At 39.1% G+C, this 18775-nt stretch overlaps 1 protein-coding gene across 2 annotated transcripts in view; it reads right to left on the bottom strand.

Annotated features, from left to right (window-relative positions):
* Window positions 1–507: 507 nt before the first annotated feature.
* Window positions 508–18775, bottom strand: part of COL21A1 (collagen type XXI alpha 1 chain) — a 212275-nt gene continuing 194007 nt past the window's right edge. For both annotated transcript variants that reach the window (XM_054024445.1, XM_054024444.1), the window contains 8 exons: window positions 18340–18375; window positions 17637–17681; window positions 15933–15965; window positions 11449–11595; window positions 11306–11360; window positions 10723–10923; window positions 3632–3709; window positions 508–2475 (listed from right to left, as the gene is read on the bottom strand). In XM_054024445.1, coding sequence (XP_053880420.1) covers window positions 2288–2475; window positions 3632–3709; window positions 10723–10923; window positions 11306–11360; window positions 11449–11595; window positions 15933–15965; window positions 17637–17681; window positions 18340–18375 — 783 coding nt within the window. In that variant the 3' untranslated portion in view covers window positions 508–2287. The remainder of the gene's footprint in view (window positions 2476–3631; window positions 3710–10722; window positions 10924–11305; window positions 11361–11448; window positions 11596–15932; window positions 15966–17636; window positions 17682–18339; window positions 18376–18775) is intronic.

The following is an 18775-nucleotide window of genomic DNA, read 5'->3' as shown; positions in this document are numbered from 1 at the left end:
TTCTATTTCCTTTTTAATCAGGTGACTGAAAATCTCAAATTGAAGTGAGCTCAACTGAAAAAGCAGTGACCGGTTTCAGACGGGTAGCCATGTTAGTCTGTATCAGTAAAAACAACGAGGAGTCCTTGTAGCACCTTAGAGACTAACAAATTTATTTGGGCATAAGCTTTCCTGGGATATAACCCACATCAGATGCATGGAGTGCAAACTACAGTAAGCAGGTATAAATATACAGCACATGGAAAGATAGGAGTTGCCTTACCACGTGAGGGGTCAGTGCTAATGAGGCTACTTCAATTAGCGTGGAAGTGGCCCATTCCCAACAGTTGACAAGAAGGGGTGAATAACAACAGAGGGAAAATTACTTTAGCACTGACCCCCCCACTTGGTAAGGCAACTCCCATCTTTTCATATGCTAAATATTTATACCTGCTTAATGTATTTTCCATTCCATGCATCTGATGAAGTGGGTTATATTCCATGAAAGCTTATGCCCAATACATTTGTTAGTCTCTAAGGTGCCACAAGGACTCCTCATTGTTTTTACTGAAAAAACATAGCGTTTGAGGATATTAATATAAAAAACCTGAAAGTTGACAAATTAAGTGGGCACTTAAATACTAAAATTAGGGTTTTAATAACATATGGAATTATGCCATTTCTATGGGACAGATTCTGGTACCCTTACTGACAATGAATAGTACCTCATTCCACAGATGGTCTTACTGAAGTCAGTGTGAATGCTCATGGAGTAATCAGTGTATGACATTCAGGTTCTACATGGTTAGATGGATTTGGGGATTTCGAGGGTGGGAGAGGGGGAGTGAGAGATTTGTTCTTGTTTTTAGAGGGTTTTCTGTTTTGGGTTTTGTTTAGAAAAGATGGAAGGATACCAAATAGAAGAGCAGCCCCCAGGTATAAATACCTACCCTAGGAGAATAATATATATTCTGTTGTGCTATCACAGAGCACAGCCAATTAAAAAATCCTTGCATTTATTCATCACATCACCACAAAGTCTCTACAAAATTTTATTTTACCTTGAATGTCAAGCTTTCTACCAAATTTTTGTAGCACGACAACTGAAAAACAACACATCAAAAAAGTCATATAAAGCTTTGGTTAAGTGCAATACAACGATTCTCTGCATTAATTTAAAAATGTACTCAAATTCTAATGGGAACCGTGCAATTGTTTTTTTACTTAGAATGCAAGAAATACCTTCTTGCTAGTGTTGCATACAATGAAAATTAGCATACAGATGTCTTGCTTAAAATGGAAAACAAAGCAACATAACAAACATTGCAGTTAGTTAGCAAACACAAAGACCTTTCTTGTAATCCTTTTTTTTTATGTTTGACACCTACAGTCCTTGTGGAGCACAGCAAAGGGGATGGAGCTAGATCTGTAATTTTACTGAATGTATTAAGATTGTTAAACTTTGTTGTGAAAAACTGATTTTCAACCTTGGTAGACTGTAGTTGCAAACAAATTAAGGTTTATTTTTAAAATAATGCAATTTTTAATATCAGTTAATTTATAACTCATTTTGTTTCTTTAGTTAGAATGTGTCATTCTGGGGTGAAATCTCAGCCGCATTCCATTTCACCCTGGTCCTTAGATAAATTACGATTCCATTTCATGATGACCTTTAGATAAATTAATTGAAGATAGATTGGGTGAAATTACTGGCATAAAAAAGCCAAACATTTCTCTCAGTGTTGTAAAAATCAGACACATGCTTTTGCTAATGGAAAGCCTTGAGCTATAAAATATTAAATGTACATAAACCAATGAAATTCACACACATATGAAGTAACAGCTAGACACTTTCTTTCAAAATCAATTACTGTATATGTAGGCTAAATGTGAAACATTTTTCACAGTGATTTACACCTGATCAATAAACATTTAGCGCCCGATCCTGCTCCCATTACAGTCAACAGAAGTTGTCTAGCAATGTTAATGGACTTCAATGGAAGCAGGAGTATGAGTGTGCACTTAAATACTAAAAATCAAATGTCATGGTTAATTTTATTCATGATAAAATTGACTGTCTCTCTGAAAATCCTTGATATTTAATCAATGCTAGTTATGCACCTAAAGGCCCAATATGAATCAAGATTCTTTTAAAATGGAATGTATAACCTTTGCGATCTTTATTGCTTTACCAAACCAGAGGTACTTTTGTTCCTGTTTAAGGGATTATTTCTGGTCATCTTCCTGAGACTTGAAAGACCATAAAAGACAAGCACCATACCTATTTCATGGACTAACTCATTTAAAATTAATAGTTCGGGCCCTTTCTAAATGGATCTCTTCCTACAATTACACTAAAACATAACGACGGATCACAAATTCCTGGGGGTCCAGGTTGTCCTTGAATTCCAGGATTTCCACGATCTCCATCTTTACCAGGCTGCCCAGATTCTCCAGGACGTCCCTCTTTACTCATTCCAGGTGGACCTTCATGACCTTGATGACATATATACAATAAGCAGTTAGGCTATGCTGTATATATATTGTTAGAGATGGGTCCAAGATGAACACTGGATTCAAACACCCCAGAACTTTGGGGAAGTTCAGAATTTTACATCTGGCTCCTGTTTCTGTATTAAGCTGAACAAAACTTCACTTTCAGAAGAAGGGACTTCTTTGGCATTAGAGTTTATATACCGTGAATTAAATGTTGGTTACAAATAATCATATTACCTATGTCATCTACTGAACTCGAATCAAGATTTACAAATAAACATCAAGATGAATAGCAGAAGACATTGAAAATCAAATCAAAATTAAAAGCTATTTAAAAAGAAACTTTTAAAAATTGACTTTGATGTATTGTTACTTTGTCATATAGTCCAGTTCACTGTGGGCCAGAACCAAAGTCCATAGGCACCTTTCCATTGACTTAATTGGCTTTGGATCAGGCCCTATCATCTCTTCTAAAGGATCAATTTTATATTTTGACAGAGCATGCTATTGTTTAAAAAAAAAAATGCTTTCCTTTCAAAAGAAATTGCAGTGTGATTTCATGAAGATATCAACCTGGATTTTCAGAGCCCCTGCAGCTCCTATAGGTGGGAATTAGGTTTGTAGGTTCTTAACATTTCTGAAAATCTGACCGGTTGAGTTTTATTTCTTCTTCCACTACACAAGGGAATTTTGCTAATTTTAAATCTCAGTCTACCAGGAAATAGGAATTTGAGTCAGTTATACACCTCAACCTCAATATAACGATGTCCTCGGGAGCCAAAAAATCTTACTGTGTTATAGGTGAAACTGCGTTATATTGAACTTGCTTTGATCCACTGGAGTGCGCAGCCCCGCCCCCCTGGAGCACTGCTTTACCGCGTTATATCCGAATTCGTGTTATATCGGGTCGCGTTATATTGGGGTAGAGGTGTATCTATAAATACCTACCCTATAGTAAATAATATATTCTGCTGCAAATGAAAAGCAATAAAAACACACATACCCACAGTGTTCTCCTATCTAGCATAAAAGAGATACTATTTAAACTGTGTAAAATATAACTACTTAAGATTAATCCAATCATGATAAATTTAGTCACCAACATTTTCAAATAATTTACATGCAATGAAATCTACATGGCTAACCCATGCCTTACCTGGAGGGCCAGGGGGGCCTTGTATTCCAGGAACCCCAGTTCCTTGGCTGCCCTTTTCTCCATTTTTTCCTGGTAGCCCTGTAGGATACCAAACACACACACATGCACACTAAGCATTGTTTTCGTTAGAGAAATTGAAAAGGGGGATGGGTGGGGGGGCTGGATGAGTGATTGTTCAATGTTATGCAGTGTAATTGCCTTATTTATCAGCCTAATTTCAACTAAAGAACTAATGGCAAGTAATTTCTGTTGAAGGGAGGTGTGTGTGTGTGTGGGGGGGGGGTGTGGGTGTGGATAATAGGCAGGATTGATGGTGAAGGCTAATTCTGGCTTGCCTTTCACTGGTGGCGTTTTGAATAGGTCACATGAAAAAATGAATTTGATGCTTCGAACATGGTCTCTAGTTGAATCAGAAAATATACAGGTGAACTTTCAAAATGTACATCAGAAAAGAAAATCTCTCTCAAACAAGAGATATTAAGCCAAATTCAGTGCTTACACTTGTCAACCTATGGCCTAATATGTTCAGTTTCTTTGGTGAAAAAGATTACCACCTTTTTTCACCCTTTGCTGAGTAGCCAAGAAGACTAATTGGTATTAATGGAGATAAAAGTATCTAACTGCTGAAGACAAAACTTCAATGTGCTCCGAAATTAATTTCTGTGTCGGAGACAAAAATGTTACAGGTTTCAGAGTAGCAGCCGTGTTAGTCTGTATCCGCAAAAAGAAGAACAGGAGTACTTGTGGCACCTTAGAGACTAACAAATTTATTAGAGCATAAGCTTTCGTGGCTGTAGTCTAAGGTGCCACAAGTACTCCTGTTCTTCTTTTTAAAAATGTTACAGAGGATTTTCAAAATGTGCATTGAGCTATAGCTGGCATCCTGCTAGTTGGTTTTACTTTACATACCCTTCTCAGAGATTCTTTTGATGCTGTAGAAACATAATAGTTGCTGAGACCGAAGCTGACATATTTTGGACATTACCATGCACCTTGGCCCTGATCCAATTTGCCTATGCACTTAACGTTAAGCATGTAAGTAGACCCATTGAAATCAATGGGACTAGTCACAGGCTTACATGCTTTGCTGGATTGTGGCTGATATTACAAAAAGGGGACTGAAACTAGAAAAGCTACAGAAGAGGGTAACAAGGGTAGTAAAAGCTATTGGGTTGTAACTGCAGTAAAAATTTAGGAAAATTAGGCTAATGTTAATAAGAAATTAATTATGAGAAAATATATAAAATTCAAAAGAGTATGCCACAAAATTATTCAAGAGTGTAATAGGCTCAAAACAAATAGTAAGTAATGGAGTCTAAGAAAATACTAGATAGTGAAGAAGTTTAGAAAACACACACCAAATTCAGCCCTGCTGTAAAAAGGGATACAAGTCTAAATAAAATGCACATGTATTGAATGTAGTTAGAGAAATTATTATTTCAAATGGAATAAAAGATAATTAGACACTGAGAAAAACAATACATCAGAGAAAAAAAATTAGACATAGAAGTTGATTTTATTGGAAAAGTCACACTGTCTCCTTATATCCTCAAATGTTAGTATGGCACTTTTTATAAGAAGTGAAACACCTTAGTCTCAAATGATAATCATGTTCTTGAGTAATCTTCGACTAACTGTGTGCAATAGAAAGAACAGGAGTACTTGTGGCACCAGGGCTGGTGCAACCACTAGGCAAACTAGTCAGCCGTCTAGGGCGGCAAGTGGTTGGGGGCCCCCAGGGCCGTCCTCAGGCATAGGCAGCTGGGTAGGGAACCTGAAAATTCGGGGCACCACTGGGTCTTAGTGTCCACCCAACTGGTTTTCCTATCCCTGTTCTGACCCTTCCTGCAGGATCTGAGTCTTCCTGGGAAGGGGATCTAGTAGTTAAAAGAGAAACAGTCTCCAGCCTGCCAGACCTATTAGCACAACACTGAAACTGTTAAAGAGCCATTCGAGGGGTAATGAAGACATTTAACAGGCATTTGCCAACCCCCAGGTATCTACTGTCAGTTTCTGAATGTACTGACAAAAACAGTTGTGCATGACTGTAATATTTACTCAGAACATGTCAGTCTACAGGACCTTAGTTTAAAATTTGCTTTAAAAATATTTAATTAGTGAGTTGGTGAAGATTATAAAATCACATCTCTAAAAAATCTTTGCATAGATTTTTAGATTCACAATCATCTTTAGCCTAAAATGCTTGGATCTTCAGACATATGTTTTTTAAATAAATTCTTCAAAAGACCACCCTTATCTAAAATACACATTTTAATTACTATAGTAAAAAAAACTTACTTCCAAAGTCTTCCTGTCCTTTCTGTCCATCCATTTCTCCCTTCACCCCTCCTCCCCGCCCCCCCCACCCCCCGGCCCATTGAAGGAAGTAACAGCCCTTTGTAAAAAGCAACAGAGGGTCCTGTGGCACCTTTAAGACTAACAGAAGTATTGGGAGCATAAGCTTTCGTGGGTAAGAACCTCATTTCTTCAGATGCAAGTAATGGAAATTTCCAGAGGCAGGTATAAATTAGTATGGAGATAACGAGGTTAGTTCAATCAGGGAGGGTGAGGTGCTTTGCTAGCAGTTGAGGTGTGAGCACCAAGGGAGGAGAAAGAGCCCTTTGCTTCCAGATAGCTGGACAAAGATTCCCTTTCTTTACTTCTGACTATCTGAGATGAACTAGTTTTAAGCAAAATCAGTCCCTTAGTAAGATATAAAATCCTTTGTTATGCCTAAAATCTTTGGAAACATATTTTTTAAAGTTGGTGAAATTTCATAAACATGTCTATTGTTATGGAGATCACACACAGTAAATTAGTCTTCCCTTCTTCTAAAAGCAATGAACATTGGTATGAACACACTAAACTTCTGTGACTGATTAATTTTAAATAATGTCTGTTTCAGTGAGTTAAATATGTAGTAATCTGGAATGATTACTTTATGAAGGCTTAAGAGTACATTTAAAATATAAAATCAGCTTAGAAATACTGATTAAGAAAATGTAAAATAGAGAAGAGCTGCATCATGTATTCCATAATATTTAATGTTGTATTCAGCAAGACAGCTAACTCACCCTTACTACAAAGTTTTTGCAAATAAATGTCTGACAAACTTCAGGGCATATCAAAAAACCTGTGACTGACATTTTTTATTCCCAAGTTTAGTGCTTTTAATTAGGTACCTTCTGCATGTCCATTCTGCATGAGGGAGAGGGTACAGGGGTCTCTGCGGGGAACTGTGACTCTCCGCCACCGTGAGGCGGGCCGGGCCTCTTGTTAGTCTTTCTGCCTTGTCCCTCCGCCCCCGCCCCCGCCGGGCTGCAAGCTCAGGCTGCTGTCGGGCATAGGGGCACCAGTTTAATAATACTGCATAGGGCCCCATAAATCCTAAGGACAACCCTGGGGGCGCCAAAAAGTGGTGTCCTGGCTCGGCAGGGAGGAGTTGCCTTCCGGAGGCACCAGAGAGCCAGAGCGTCGGCTTGCAGGGGCGGTGAGCCCCAGCCATGGAGGAGCCGGCGCGGCGCTGGGGGGGCAGGAGCCCTGCAAAGGCGGCGGCGCCACTAGCAGGGAGCAGCCGTGCCCCCCGCCCCTCCTTCCCAGGCTGCGGCCTGGCGCCCCCCCGGGGGGCTCCTGCAGGCTGCAGCAGATGCATGCGGGCATAGCCCCCGTGCACCACCTAGCTGCCCCCTTGCCACGCTCGGGCTCTGCAGCTCCCGGGCATGCGAACCTGCTTCGTGAGGGGCAGCGATGGCAGCTCACACTCCCGGGAGCCGCAGAGTCCAAGCACGGCGAGAGGGGAGCCGGGGGGATGCACGGGGGCCTCTGCCCACATGCATCTGCTGCAGGAGCCCCCAAAAGGCAGCTCCTCCTTGCTGAGCTGCTGCAGCGGCCCAAGCCCAGCAAAGCCAGTGAGTGGACTTGGGGCGAGGGCCACCGGGGTGAGGTGGGGAGGGCTCGCGGGGGGCCTGTGCACCCTCCAGGGGAGTTCAGGGGGTGGGGAGGGGGGAACCTGGTCTGGGGAGCAGCCCCTGGGCACGGCTGGCCCCTGAGCAGGCTGGCCCCTGGGGTCTATAAAGGCTCGTTGGATTTGCCCCTCAGTGAACCGATGTGCCGGGGGGGGAGAGGGGAGGGAAGGGGGCAAGGTGGAAGTTTCGCCTAGGGTGCAAAATATCCTTTCACCAGCCCTGTGTGGCACCTTAGAGACTAACAAATTTATTTGAGCTTAAGCTTTCGCAGGCTACAGCCCACTTCTTCAGATGCATAGAATGGAACATACAGTAAGAAGATATTTATACATACAGAGAACATGAAAAGGTGGAAGTAGCCATACCAACTGTAAGAGGCTAATTAACTAAGAGAAGCTATTAACAGCAGGGGAGAAAAACTTTTGAAGTGACAATCAAGATGGCCCATTTCGGACAGTTGACACGAAGGTGTGAGGATAGAGTATTTCAGAGTATCAGGGTGAAGTCTAAGGGATACAAGGTAACTAAATCACTTCAGTACATATTATAGGAATACAGTACAAATTGCAGCTTCCTTGGAATCTTTTGCTGTCCAAAATTTGAGCTCAGAGGTTTATAAAATGTTCTTTACAAGATTAAAAATATCTTTTCTAGAGGTTCCTCCTTTTCCAAGATCATTCATTTTTTCCACATAATGAAACATTGTATCTTGGCTCTCATGCATTCGGCTGATAATGGCAATTTGCCCAGACTTTCCAAGTTAAAGAATCCCTAAGCCCAGCCACTCCAAATAAGTAGAATAGTGGAGGAAAATATCAATCTACTACAGAGATTTTAAAAAGTTCCCCTAATAAATTGTGTGTATGGAAACCAAGTAGGACGCAAAGATGGAGAATGACTCTGCATTTTTAAGAGGGCAAAAGAGACTGCAAGCCTTTTAATAAGGGAGAAAAGATCAAAGATCCCCAGCAAGAAAAAACAAAACAAAAAAAACTCCACTGATAGTGGTTCAGATTCTGTTTCCCCCCACTCCCCATGGAGGATTCACAAAGGTTAGGCCTAACTTAGTTAAGTATCTGAGATTTGACAAGATCACAAGCCTAGCTAATACGATTACTGAATAGTGATTTTTATTGCAGAATTTACTGAAACTGGTTTGATTACTGAAGTGAGAAATGGTAAGAAGAGCATGAATCAAACCCAAGCGTCCCAATTAAAAGTACAGAGCATAGCCACCAGACAAGATGTAAAGGACAGTTCAACCTTTCCAAGAATATAGGTGAATTAGGCAACTATTTTCTTGAGACCATTCAAAAGTAACCCCAAAATAGTAGAACAAACTCTGACCTGACATACCCCCAGTGCTATCACCTTGAGTGCAGTAAGGTGGCATAAGGTATAAATCAGTTCAGAATGTAGCCCACTGGAGTACACTTCTGATCCACGTATATTAGAAGCTCTCTAGTGAGGAACCAATTTGTATTGTTCCTTGGAGTAATCAATTAAAGCTGGTTTAATTGAATATAAAATCTTTAAGAGTAGTCATTACTCTCATAGAGAATGAAAACTAGAATGACAGATATTCTCAGATACTTCAGAACTAAAAAGGCTTCATTTTTATATTTGGAGGTAAGTTAGAAGGAAATGGCTATATCTGGTTGGGAATTTTCTGTCAAAATATTATTTCCAATGGTAAAGGTGATTCTTGTCACACTGAAATTTGCCACAGGAAATTTTAATATTGCAGATTTATTTTTTCTGTTAGGAAAATTGAAACAAAATATTTACTTTCACTTTGGGTCTTCCTAACTCAACACAGTTTGATCTGCTGAATAGAATCAAAACATTTTGGGCCAGTTCTTTATTAATCTGTGGCTGCCTGACCTCCACAGTGCTTCATGCCCCTGGTTCTCAATTCTCTGTCAAGCGAGCTGAAATGAAATGTTTTGACACTTCCAAATCAAAATTTTTCTGAACTTTTTATTCTGTGAAAAATTTTAATATTTTGACTTTTCATCCCGAGTCAGGACAGAAAGTAAATAACATACCAGAATTTCCCACAGGACAGAACTTCTAATTTTTGACCAGCTCTAGCGAGAGGCAGATTGTACTTTCGGGGGACCCTGGGCCAGAGCAAGTGGGGTTCTCCTCCCCTCCCCACCCCTTCCACCTGCAGTCTCCTCCTGCTCCCCACCCCAGTGCTGCTGGCAGGGAGTGGGGTGCGGGGGCTTCCCCCACTCCCTGGCAGGAGCGCCAGGTGGTTGGGAGGAGCGGGGCAAGCCCCAGTGCCCCGACCCCACTCCCCGGCAGGAGTGCCGGGCAGAGAAGGTCAGAGGGCCCATTTTTCCAGGGCCCCCCAATTGGTCAGGGCCTCTGGGCACTGGTCCCATTGGCCCCGTAGCTAATCCGCCACTGGTTCTAGCAATGGCCCATTGTGCAGGTGAGCACTTTCCTTGCTGACAGGTCTATCCCTGAGGTCAGCCAAAGAAAAACATCTTTAAACGATTGCAAAGTGCTCACCATGCAAGCACCAGGCACAATTGCAGCTGTCAAATCTAGAAAGGCCCATATGAGTGCATCTGAGTGCAAGGACTATGCAAGGCTAGGTCATAGTTCCACATGCCCTTAAGGCATGGTGCAGCAGATGAACTCTGCTATATGCCAGGGAACTCTGTGAGGCACTCTCCCTCACAGAAGTGCTGTTCTATACCACCACCTGATGTAAGACTGTGCCTATAAGGCATGACTGAACCCTTCAAAAGAAACTGTGGGAGATTGTAGGCACAGGTCAAATCCCATATAATGCTAAGTTGGGAGAAAGCCACAATTTTTTACTTCACCAATAAATTTGGACCTAAACACTGGTTCTGAAACCACCCCTCAAAAACCTGCTGACCCAGATCCAGATTTCAATTCTGTAGCCTCTCTCTAAAGTGGTCGGAAATATAAAAATTAAACCAAACACCTCTCAACTTTTGGAAATGAATTCTGTATCCTGAACCAGGCTACATGATGTGGACCCCTCTCAACCCTCTACTGCTACCCACTCAAGTACCATTCAGAACTGAACATGTAAAGAAGTAAAAGCTATATGTTATTTGCTTCGTGAGATACCCATGCAGTTACCTTTTGCCCCACGGGCACCAGGACTCCCAGGAGCTCCTGGAAGACCTGGAACACCATCATTTCCTGGTAAGCCAGAAAAACCTCTGGGACCTTCTGGTCCTATTGGACCCGGTGGACCAGGAAGTCCTGGAGAAGCACTTTGGGATTGACAATGATTGCAGTTTTGTAGCCTTCCACTCCGAAGGATAACAGGCAACTGGGCTAGGAGAATTCAAATGAAAATGCTTTAGACTATTCTGAGACTGACATTGAGATAACATTACTATGCAAGATAAAAATAACCAAATGCCAAACTACATTAATAAGGATTTAAGATAAATCATTTGTTATACAATCACCAAAAGCAAAATATCTGGCTTTTTGTGGAGGAGAAGGAGATGGTGGTGGTGATGTATTAAGGCCTACAGACTGGTAAGATTTGGAGACATCACTATGGTGTGTAATTATATCGCAAGAAGCTGTAGACAGTCCATTGTGTTAGTAGTTTTGATTTTTCTTAGAACAGGACATCTTTATAATTATCATGAAAGTAGCCAGAGCATTTTAAATAAAGAAAGAATACATTGCAATCTTTGGGACTTACTTCTCAGTACATCTGCGCAAACCTGCCGAATAAATTCTTCTGAAAATTCCCTTCCCTGAATTGAATATAGAAGAGTTATAAAAAATGCATAGAAAGTTTTTTTAAAAGTGCATGAAAACTGCAATGTCAGATTCTGTACGTACAGGTTTTCCATCTGCTCCAGGTGGCCCTGGGTGCCCTCTGTCTCCCTGTTGTCCTCTCGGACCAGAAGGTCCAACCAAACCATTAACACCAGATTCTCCTTTTTGTCCATTGAGGCCTCTAATGCCAGGATCTCCTTTCTCACCTTTCTGAAATCAAAGGCAACAAAAACCGTAACTAGATTTTTCAAAATTAATTTTCAAAATTAATCTTCATTGTGAGGGGCTGGCAGCACCTTCACTGAGATGTGTTCATAAAAATCAGTCTGAATTAATTCATCTGTGGGGATCATCTTGACAGGGGATGTTGATTAACAAGTCCATCTCCACAAAAAAATCATTGAATTCTTTGGATTTTTGTAAATAATATTTTAATACAAGCATGTTTACTAGAAAAAGGTTAATTTGAAATAAATTACCATTACAGATAACAGTTTTACTTTTCTTTGTGCAGACCAAACTTTTAATCCTAGGCAGAACTATTTTATATAACAGTTAAATGAAAAGAAAAATATTAAATGACTCTCTCCTCTTTTTGATGATACCACAGTTATATTAATACAGGACATTAAAAATCTTTTTGGAAGATTATAGGCCTCGTCTACACTAATGGAGACATATAGAGTATATGTAGCAACACACTGCAGTGAAAAGCAGGCTGTGTCCAAACTATGGTGTGTAGCTACACATGGCAGGGAAAGGCTCCAGCACTGGGGAGGCAGTGGGACACTACACTAATAAAAACAGCTTGGGCATATGCTTGGGCACTGCTTGGGCATATGGAGAGCCGTGTATTTACCTGAAAGTTTTGGCGTGTCTTTACTCACTTAACCCATGCCTCATGTTTACACTGCTATTTATCCCATGCTAGGGGAGCTTGCGTTATGTTCTCTGCATGTCTCACATGGGTAGACACAGCCTAAGGGTGAAAATCTGGTTCCACTTAAGTAAATTGCAAAACTTCCATTGACTACAATGGAGACATAATTTTACCCTACATTTTTACCATCCAGGATGGAAGACAGGAGCGGGGAGGAAGTTGAGTTTGATTTGTGCTAGTTCTTTTTCCAGACCTCAGTTATTCTCAAATTAATTGACAATAACAGTAGACAATCTGCTAAGTAAGGTTAAGCCATTACTGGGAAACATTTTGAAATAAGAAACTTAATTAAAGTAGTGATTCTTCTACATTTGACTACCTACCGCATTAGTTAATTTGGACTACTTTCCAAACTTGGAGCCAACAAACCTCTATTGCAGTGGAATATGGTACACTCCCAGATTTAAAATTAGTCTAATCTTTGTTCCCTTATGAATTTTTCCGTTCAGTTTTTATATGACTTGTGTATATTTTCAACAGCAGCTTTATAAATCTATTTTACCCTTTCCAAATGTGCTATATGGAAGTGCAGAAACAAAGCAACAGACTACATATTGCTAGATAAATAATATTCCTTTGGGAAAAGGAAGAAAGTTTAAGAGGTCCTTAGTCAAACATTTTTTATAAAGCAGCCACAGGTTTTATATTCTATTTCATTGTACAGTAAGTATATTATTAGATTACCTTACAACAGAATTTTAGGGCTCACTCAAACCTGTTTGGCACAGACCCATGTAGAAACAGTGCAGTTCTTCACCACCGTAGAGAAGGATAAACCTCCCAGAGCTTCCCCGCATGCTGAAAGAGCATGGCCATTGCACCTTCGTGTGGCATGCTTCTGACTCTGTACCTGGCCAGCTCTGCTGGCCGGTGTAGAGCAGGTTGGTGGACAGGATCATGACCCTGCTGCCTTTGGGTGGTGTGCATCCCATGGCCTCTAAAGGGGATTGTGATTGTGCTTGACCTCTGTGAGTGGAGTGCAAGAAGGATGAGGGGGAAGGCTCCTGGAGCCCTGTTCCCTACAGCCACATATGAGCCAGTCACAATTTATCCCTTAACATTTTTAGGGCTAGTAAGAACTAGAGTTCAGTGAACCCAAAGAAAGTCATTTAGCTCAGTTTTTTCTGCAAATGGCAAGCCAAAGGCTTTTTCATCTCACTCATACATTTATTTAATAGTTCTACCCGGAAATGTAATTGTATAAAAACAACACTTTCCTACTCAGCAAAGTATCACTCCGTGTATATTTGAAATGAAATTTTGACTTAATTTTCGAAATTATGACACTTTACTTGTTAGTTCTATGCAGCTAACAGAGTAAAGAGACAGAGTGTTGGTATTTTTCTTATGGAGCATCAACAAATGAATTGTTGACTAAATTCCAATCAGCTATACAGCAGGCTTTGACAAACATGTCACAGAATTCTACTCACTGTTCTCAATTCAAAATTTGTTTTACAGAAAACAGTGCTCTTAGTTAAGATTGTTTAAATTTGTATTCCCTTTTGTACGATACAGTTATAAATCTTTGTTTAACAGACACTTTAACATATCTTCATGGGATTGTTAAGGTTTAGCGATTGTTAAAGCGTGGAGCACTTACCACTGCTTTTGACTACAACAGGAGCTGTTTATGCTGACAACTGAAAATCAGACCACTTTTTTAGGTATCTAACAATGTATATAGGAGACTAATTCCAGAAACCCATTTTAGGAAATATGATACAAGAAAATATTTACGGTACTTGGGAGTAATTTATTATTATTTTAATTATTTTATAGGCTATAGAGCATGTTTAGATACTTATAAATTACTTGTAAGTTGATTTATTTTGAAATAAGTTTTAAAAGGGCTGTGAAATGTTAAAAAAACAATGCAACCTAGAGAAAATGGCATCTCCTATAGAATGAAACAGCAGGCAGCAAGCCAACCTAAGAAACCAAGACAAAATACTGGAATCATCAGCACAACTGCCTGTAGAACCTGCCAAGAAATAAGATGAAACTACTGAAAGAAGGTTTTCTGCAGCAAATTTTGGTCTTGTAATGGCCAGCCACATCCAGTGTGTGGCCTTGTTTGTTGACCTTTGCTATTGGCAGAGACAATCAAGAAAAAGAGAGGAGCTTAAGAAATGCTGAAACAGACTGGTTGGAGAGATTTTATATTAAAACAATTCCTTTACAACAAGTACTAAAATAAAAATATTTTGTAAAACCCCAAAATCCTAAAATAAGTGTATATTGTAAATTGTACAGCTCTTATAAGTACACAAAATGAAATCATATTTATTTGGAAAAATGTATTACAGAGAGTATTAGAAAAATGTAAATAATGTCCATATTCCATGAAAGTATACCCCAGGATTATGGTGATTTAGAAAATGCAGGGGGATCAGATGAGGAAAGCCGAATAGTTCTATGACAATCTTTTACTGAGCTAGGCCATGATTAAGCAAGATACTTAAGCACAAGTGTAATCTTAAGGATGGTTGTAGTTCCATCAAAGCCTATAGTATTATTCAGTTGTTTACAGTTGCACACATGCTTAAGTACTCAGCTCAAGTGGGGCCCTAAAGAACAAGTTCAGCTACTGAAATACAACAAACTTCCTTTAAGTGAAACCCAACAAGGGATTGCCAAAAACTGACTGAGTAAAGGAATTTCCTAATAAAGGTGAAACATAGTTATACTGAATGGGCCCATGTACACTGATTTCATTTACCCTAGAGTCAGAACCAGGAGCAACTACAATGAAGCCAATTAATTAGATTTTTTTTTTTTTTTTTAGTTTTTATAAACAGAACTATAGGCACCCATCCAGTACTCTGGGCAGATGTCCCATAAATTAAAAAGCACAACATGAACTTAAAAAAGGACTGCCCATAAATATATCCACTTCAACCCATGTTCTCCTCTGCAGCCCAAGAGAAGAAGGAAAAAAGATGGATCTTACAGTATACCCAGAAAGCAAAAAAATCTGAGCTCTGGCAGACCAAGAAAGGGGTCGAGTTCCAAAATCCAGGACCCCTCAACAGAGAATGTCTTTGAGCTCCAGATTGACCTGACTGAGTCATACTAGTGTACAACCAATGGAAGTGAGTTCAAAATCATGCCCACTGGATTTGGGGATAGTTTGGGTCAGTCTCATAAGACAGGCTGTCACCAAATAAGGGTGTCTCTTGTTCTGTTTTACTGAACTATAACATTTTTTTAAATGAAGAGCTAGGGATTGAGTCTCCAGGAAAATAAATTGCTTTTTTCTTTTTTTAAAGTCTCTTGTTTACTTGTTTGTTTTTCTCTAATTAATCCCTTCTTTTGTCTTCAGATTCTGTTTTACCTGGAGTTCTGTAGAAAATCTATATTCCTTTCTCTCTTTTTAAACAATATTTCTTTGTCTTTTCAGTCACTGATTTTCCCTAAACTACTCTGTTGTTAAATCTTTATTTCTCATGCCTCCTCCTACCTGACTTTGCATCTAATCATTCCCTTTCACTTGTGTGCCAATGAGGACAAAAGCAAGCCCTTTAGCACACAGTTTACATAGTCACTATTCACACAATTGGCAAAGAGAATTAGAAAATGGTGCTTGTGATTTGAAAACACGTACCTCTCCATTTGCTCCATTCAATCCATTTGCTCCCTTTAGAAATCAAATGTGGAAAAAAGTATAAATCAAACTGAGCCACCGTTATGATGCATCACTCTTACTAAATCTGGGATCAAACAAACCAGAATATGTTTGATATACAAATTAACTAAGATTTATTTCAAAATACATCTGAATTCTTATACATATGAGGCATATGAGGCACAGTAAACAAACATTAATTATCTTCTTAAAAATTAATATATCTGAATAATGTACAAGAAGATCATTAGGTAAATTATCATATGCACTTGCATTAGTTTTCTTACAAGAAACACTTATTGATAAGTACTGCCTCAATAAAAAGCTAAAGAAATAACAGGTTCATTGTGTAACCAAATGGCCCAGAGACGTTACACACTGACATCCAGATTCAATCTGTGTTTACATTGGCTTTGGCTGCCAGAAATCCAGGCATAGGGCCCTTGAGATATAAAGTCAGTGTTGGAGGAGGATGTTGCAGTGGTGGAAAATGGCTCACAACCTACTGTCTGCTAAAAGGCACACACTGATGTTGCTGGCTGTGAAGCGGCATGGCAAGAGGGCACATAACCTCAGCTGTGTCCACTGGTGGGACTCCTATGGAGCCTTGCTACAAAATGAAGCTGCATCTCATGTATCAGCTAAAAACCCTGAGAAAGGGGAGAGAAGGTAGCACCGCCTGGCCTCCTTTTGGTTAAATCCTCCTGAGGTTTTGGGGGTCAGTCTGGGGTGTATAATTCCTTATCCCAGCTTCATTGAATGTGGCTCCTTGTTTTTCCAACCAGGCAGGTTGTGATAGTACCAATGCACTGATTGTAAGAACAATCTTCACTGCTATTTTCTTCACAATCTAGCTTTAGCTTTGTATTGCTAGTAAGTACTTTGCAATTTAGACATGACATAAAGCATGTAGTTAACAAGTTCTTACACTTACAACTAACAGTTATTTCCTATGGTATGTTAATATAGCCAAATATGACATAATCAAAATATACTGGAACAAGGTTAAAGAAAAGAGAAATTAGCTGATTTGCAGCTGAAACAGGAAACATCTGTAATTTACAAGTACAGAAAATTCTAACATACTGACTTGATTTACAGTATGACAGTAATTGAATCTTTAAATGCAATACTTTATGAAAATGTTGCATGATGAATACAAAAGTGAATGGAGGGCTTGTATAGTCTTGGGCTTGACTTTCAGAGCAATATCATAGAAGCTTGAATCCATGTTTCCATTACTACATTATCTGGAGTTTATGTTATTGTTTTATCAATAATATTACAAAATAAATTGTTTTAAATAAAAACTTTGAAAAATTGAAGCAGTTTCTTCCTACTATTGCAACGATATAACTAGATTTTACTATCTCATAGCTCTTTACCTTTTCTGAACTCTTCCCTGAGCCTTTTTGGCCTCATTATGTAAACAATCCTGTTCTTTTTCTCTGCTTTCTATTCTATTTTTCAACATACAGTTTATTTACCATTTCATTGGTTTAACTATTTTAAAGTTTAAAATATATTTTAATACACTTTAAATAATCAATATAATCCTATGTACATGTAATTATATCTAATGTATTTCTTTAGATTCAAAGAACTACCATTGTAATGGCATTTATCTTCTGAAGAAGCAAAATGAATGAAGTTTTCTTAAAGTGTGTATTCTTTTAATGGTACCTGTTGGCCTGGAGTCCCTGGTCTTCCTCCTTCTCCCTTTTGTCCCTTCAGAAAAGAAACAGACTTTCTTGAACAGTACATATTTCTTTAGGTGAACAAATTAAGTCGTCAAAATAATGTAAAGAGATAAGCCCTGACCAAAGGCCCATCTTTATAATGGGTTCAGTCAAAAACCTGGATCCAACCATCACTGAGTTTGTTGATGGGAGGGAGACATAGAGGTGTTTCAAGATTCAGTTCCAAACTGTGTAGCTTGGACACACATTTCTACTGTAGACATAATAGAGCAAGCCTATGATCTAAATATACAGAGACAAATGCTGATCTCCCTTGTTACTGCCTATTTCAGTTGCTTTATCACCTCAGTACATTGAGGAAAGTTCTCATTTTTATGACATTACAGATCTAGAGACCTATGGTGGATTTTCAAAAGCACTCATCATTAGCCTAACTCTGTCCCCTACAGTTAGTGGAAGCAGCTAAGCCATTTTAGAGTACTTTTGAAAATCCCATTCTTTCAAAACATTGTGTTGGTGAGTTCATATTGTGCAGTGATTTACTGAGTTAAGACTGTATCCTGCAATCCTTAGTCAAGCAAAGCTCCTGTTTATTTTAATTCAAATTGAATTAATTTTTAACATTTGACTATTAGTAAACATATGGCATCCCAAATGATATTTAATGAAAAACAAAGTTAATATACCTGGATACCTCTTTCACCTTGGTTTCCTTTTTCCCCCTGTAAAATATTGTAAGGTATTGTAAAATTTCCATTATCATCCATTTACAAACATTAGTTTGTGTTTTAATTTATTTCAGTAACTACAAGAGAAACAGCTAATGGAGTGCATTAATGGTGATTGAAAACTAAATATTCTGTCCACATGTTCATAATTCCTAATCTAGCAAAGCCCTTAAAAGCTTAACAGCTTTGCAGGAATGGGACCATAATAAGTAGGGAATTTGCTGTGCAGATAACTATCATAAAGAACGGTAATATTTACATGTCAAATTCAAATTCGGAGATTGCTGGCAATCCTGATGAAGTCAGTGGGAGTTCAATCATTGATTTAACAGAAGTTAAATTGGGCCTTGCTTTTACCAGAGGACCAGATTGATTGCAGATGTAAGCAGGTGCA

Source organism: Malaclemys terrapin, chromosome 3, assembly GCF_027887155.1.
Source record: "Malaclemys terrapin pileata isolate rMalTer1 chromosome 3, rMalTer1.hap1, whole genome shotgun sequence".
In the NCBI taxonomy this organism is placed as follows: Eukaryota; Metazoa; Chordata; order Testudines; family Emydidae; genus Malaclemys; species Malaclemys terrapin.
The sequence above is the reverse complement of the archived record's forward strand: the minus strand, read 5'-3'. Positions and strand labels throughout refer to the sequence as shown.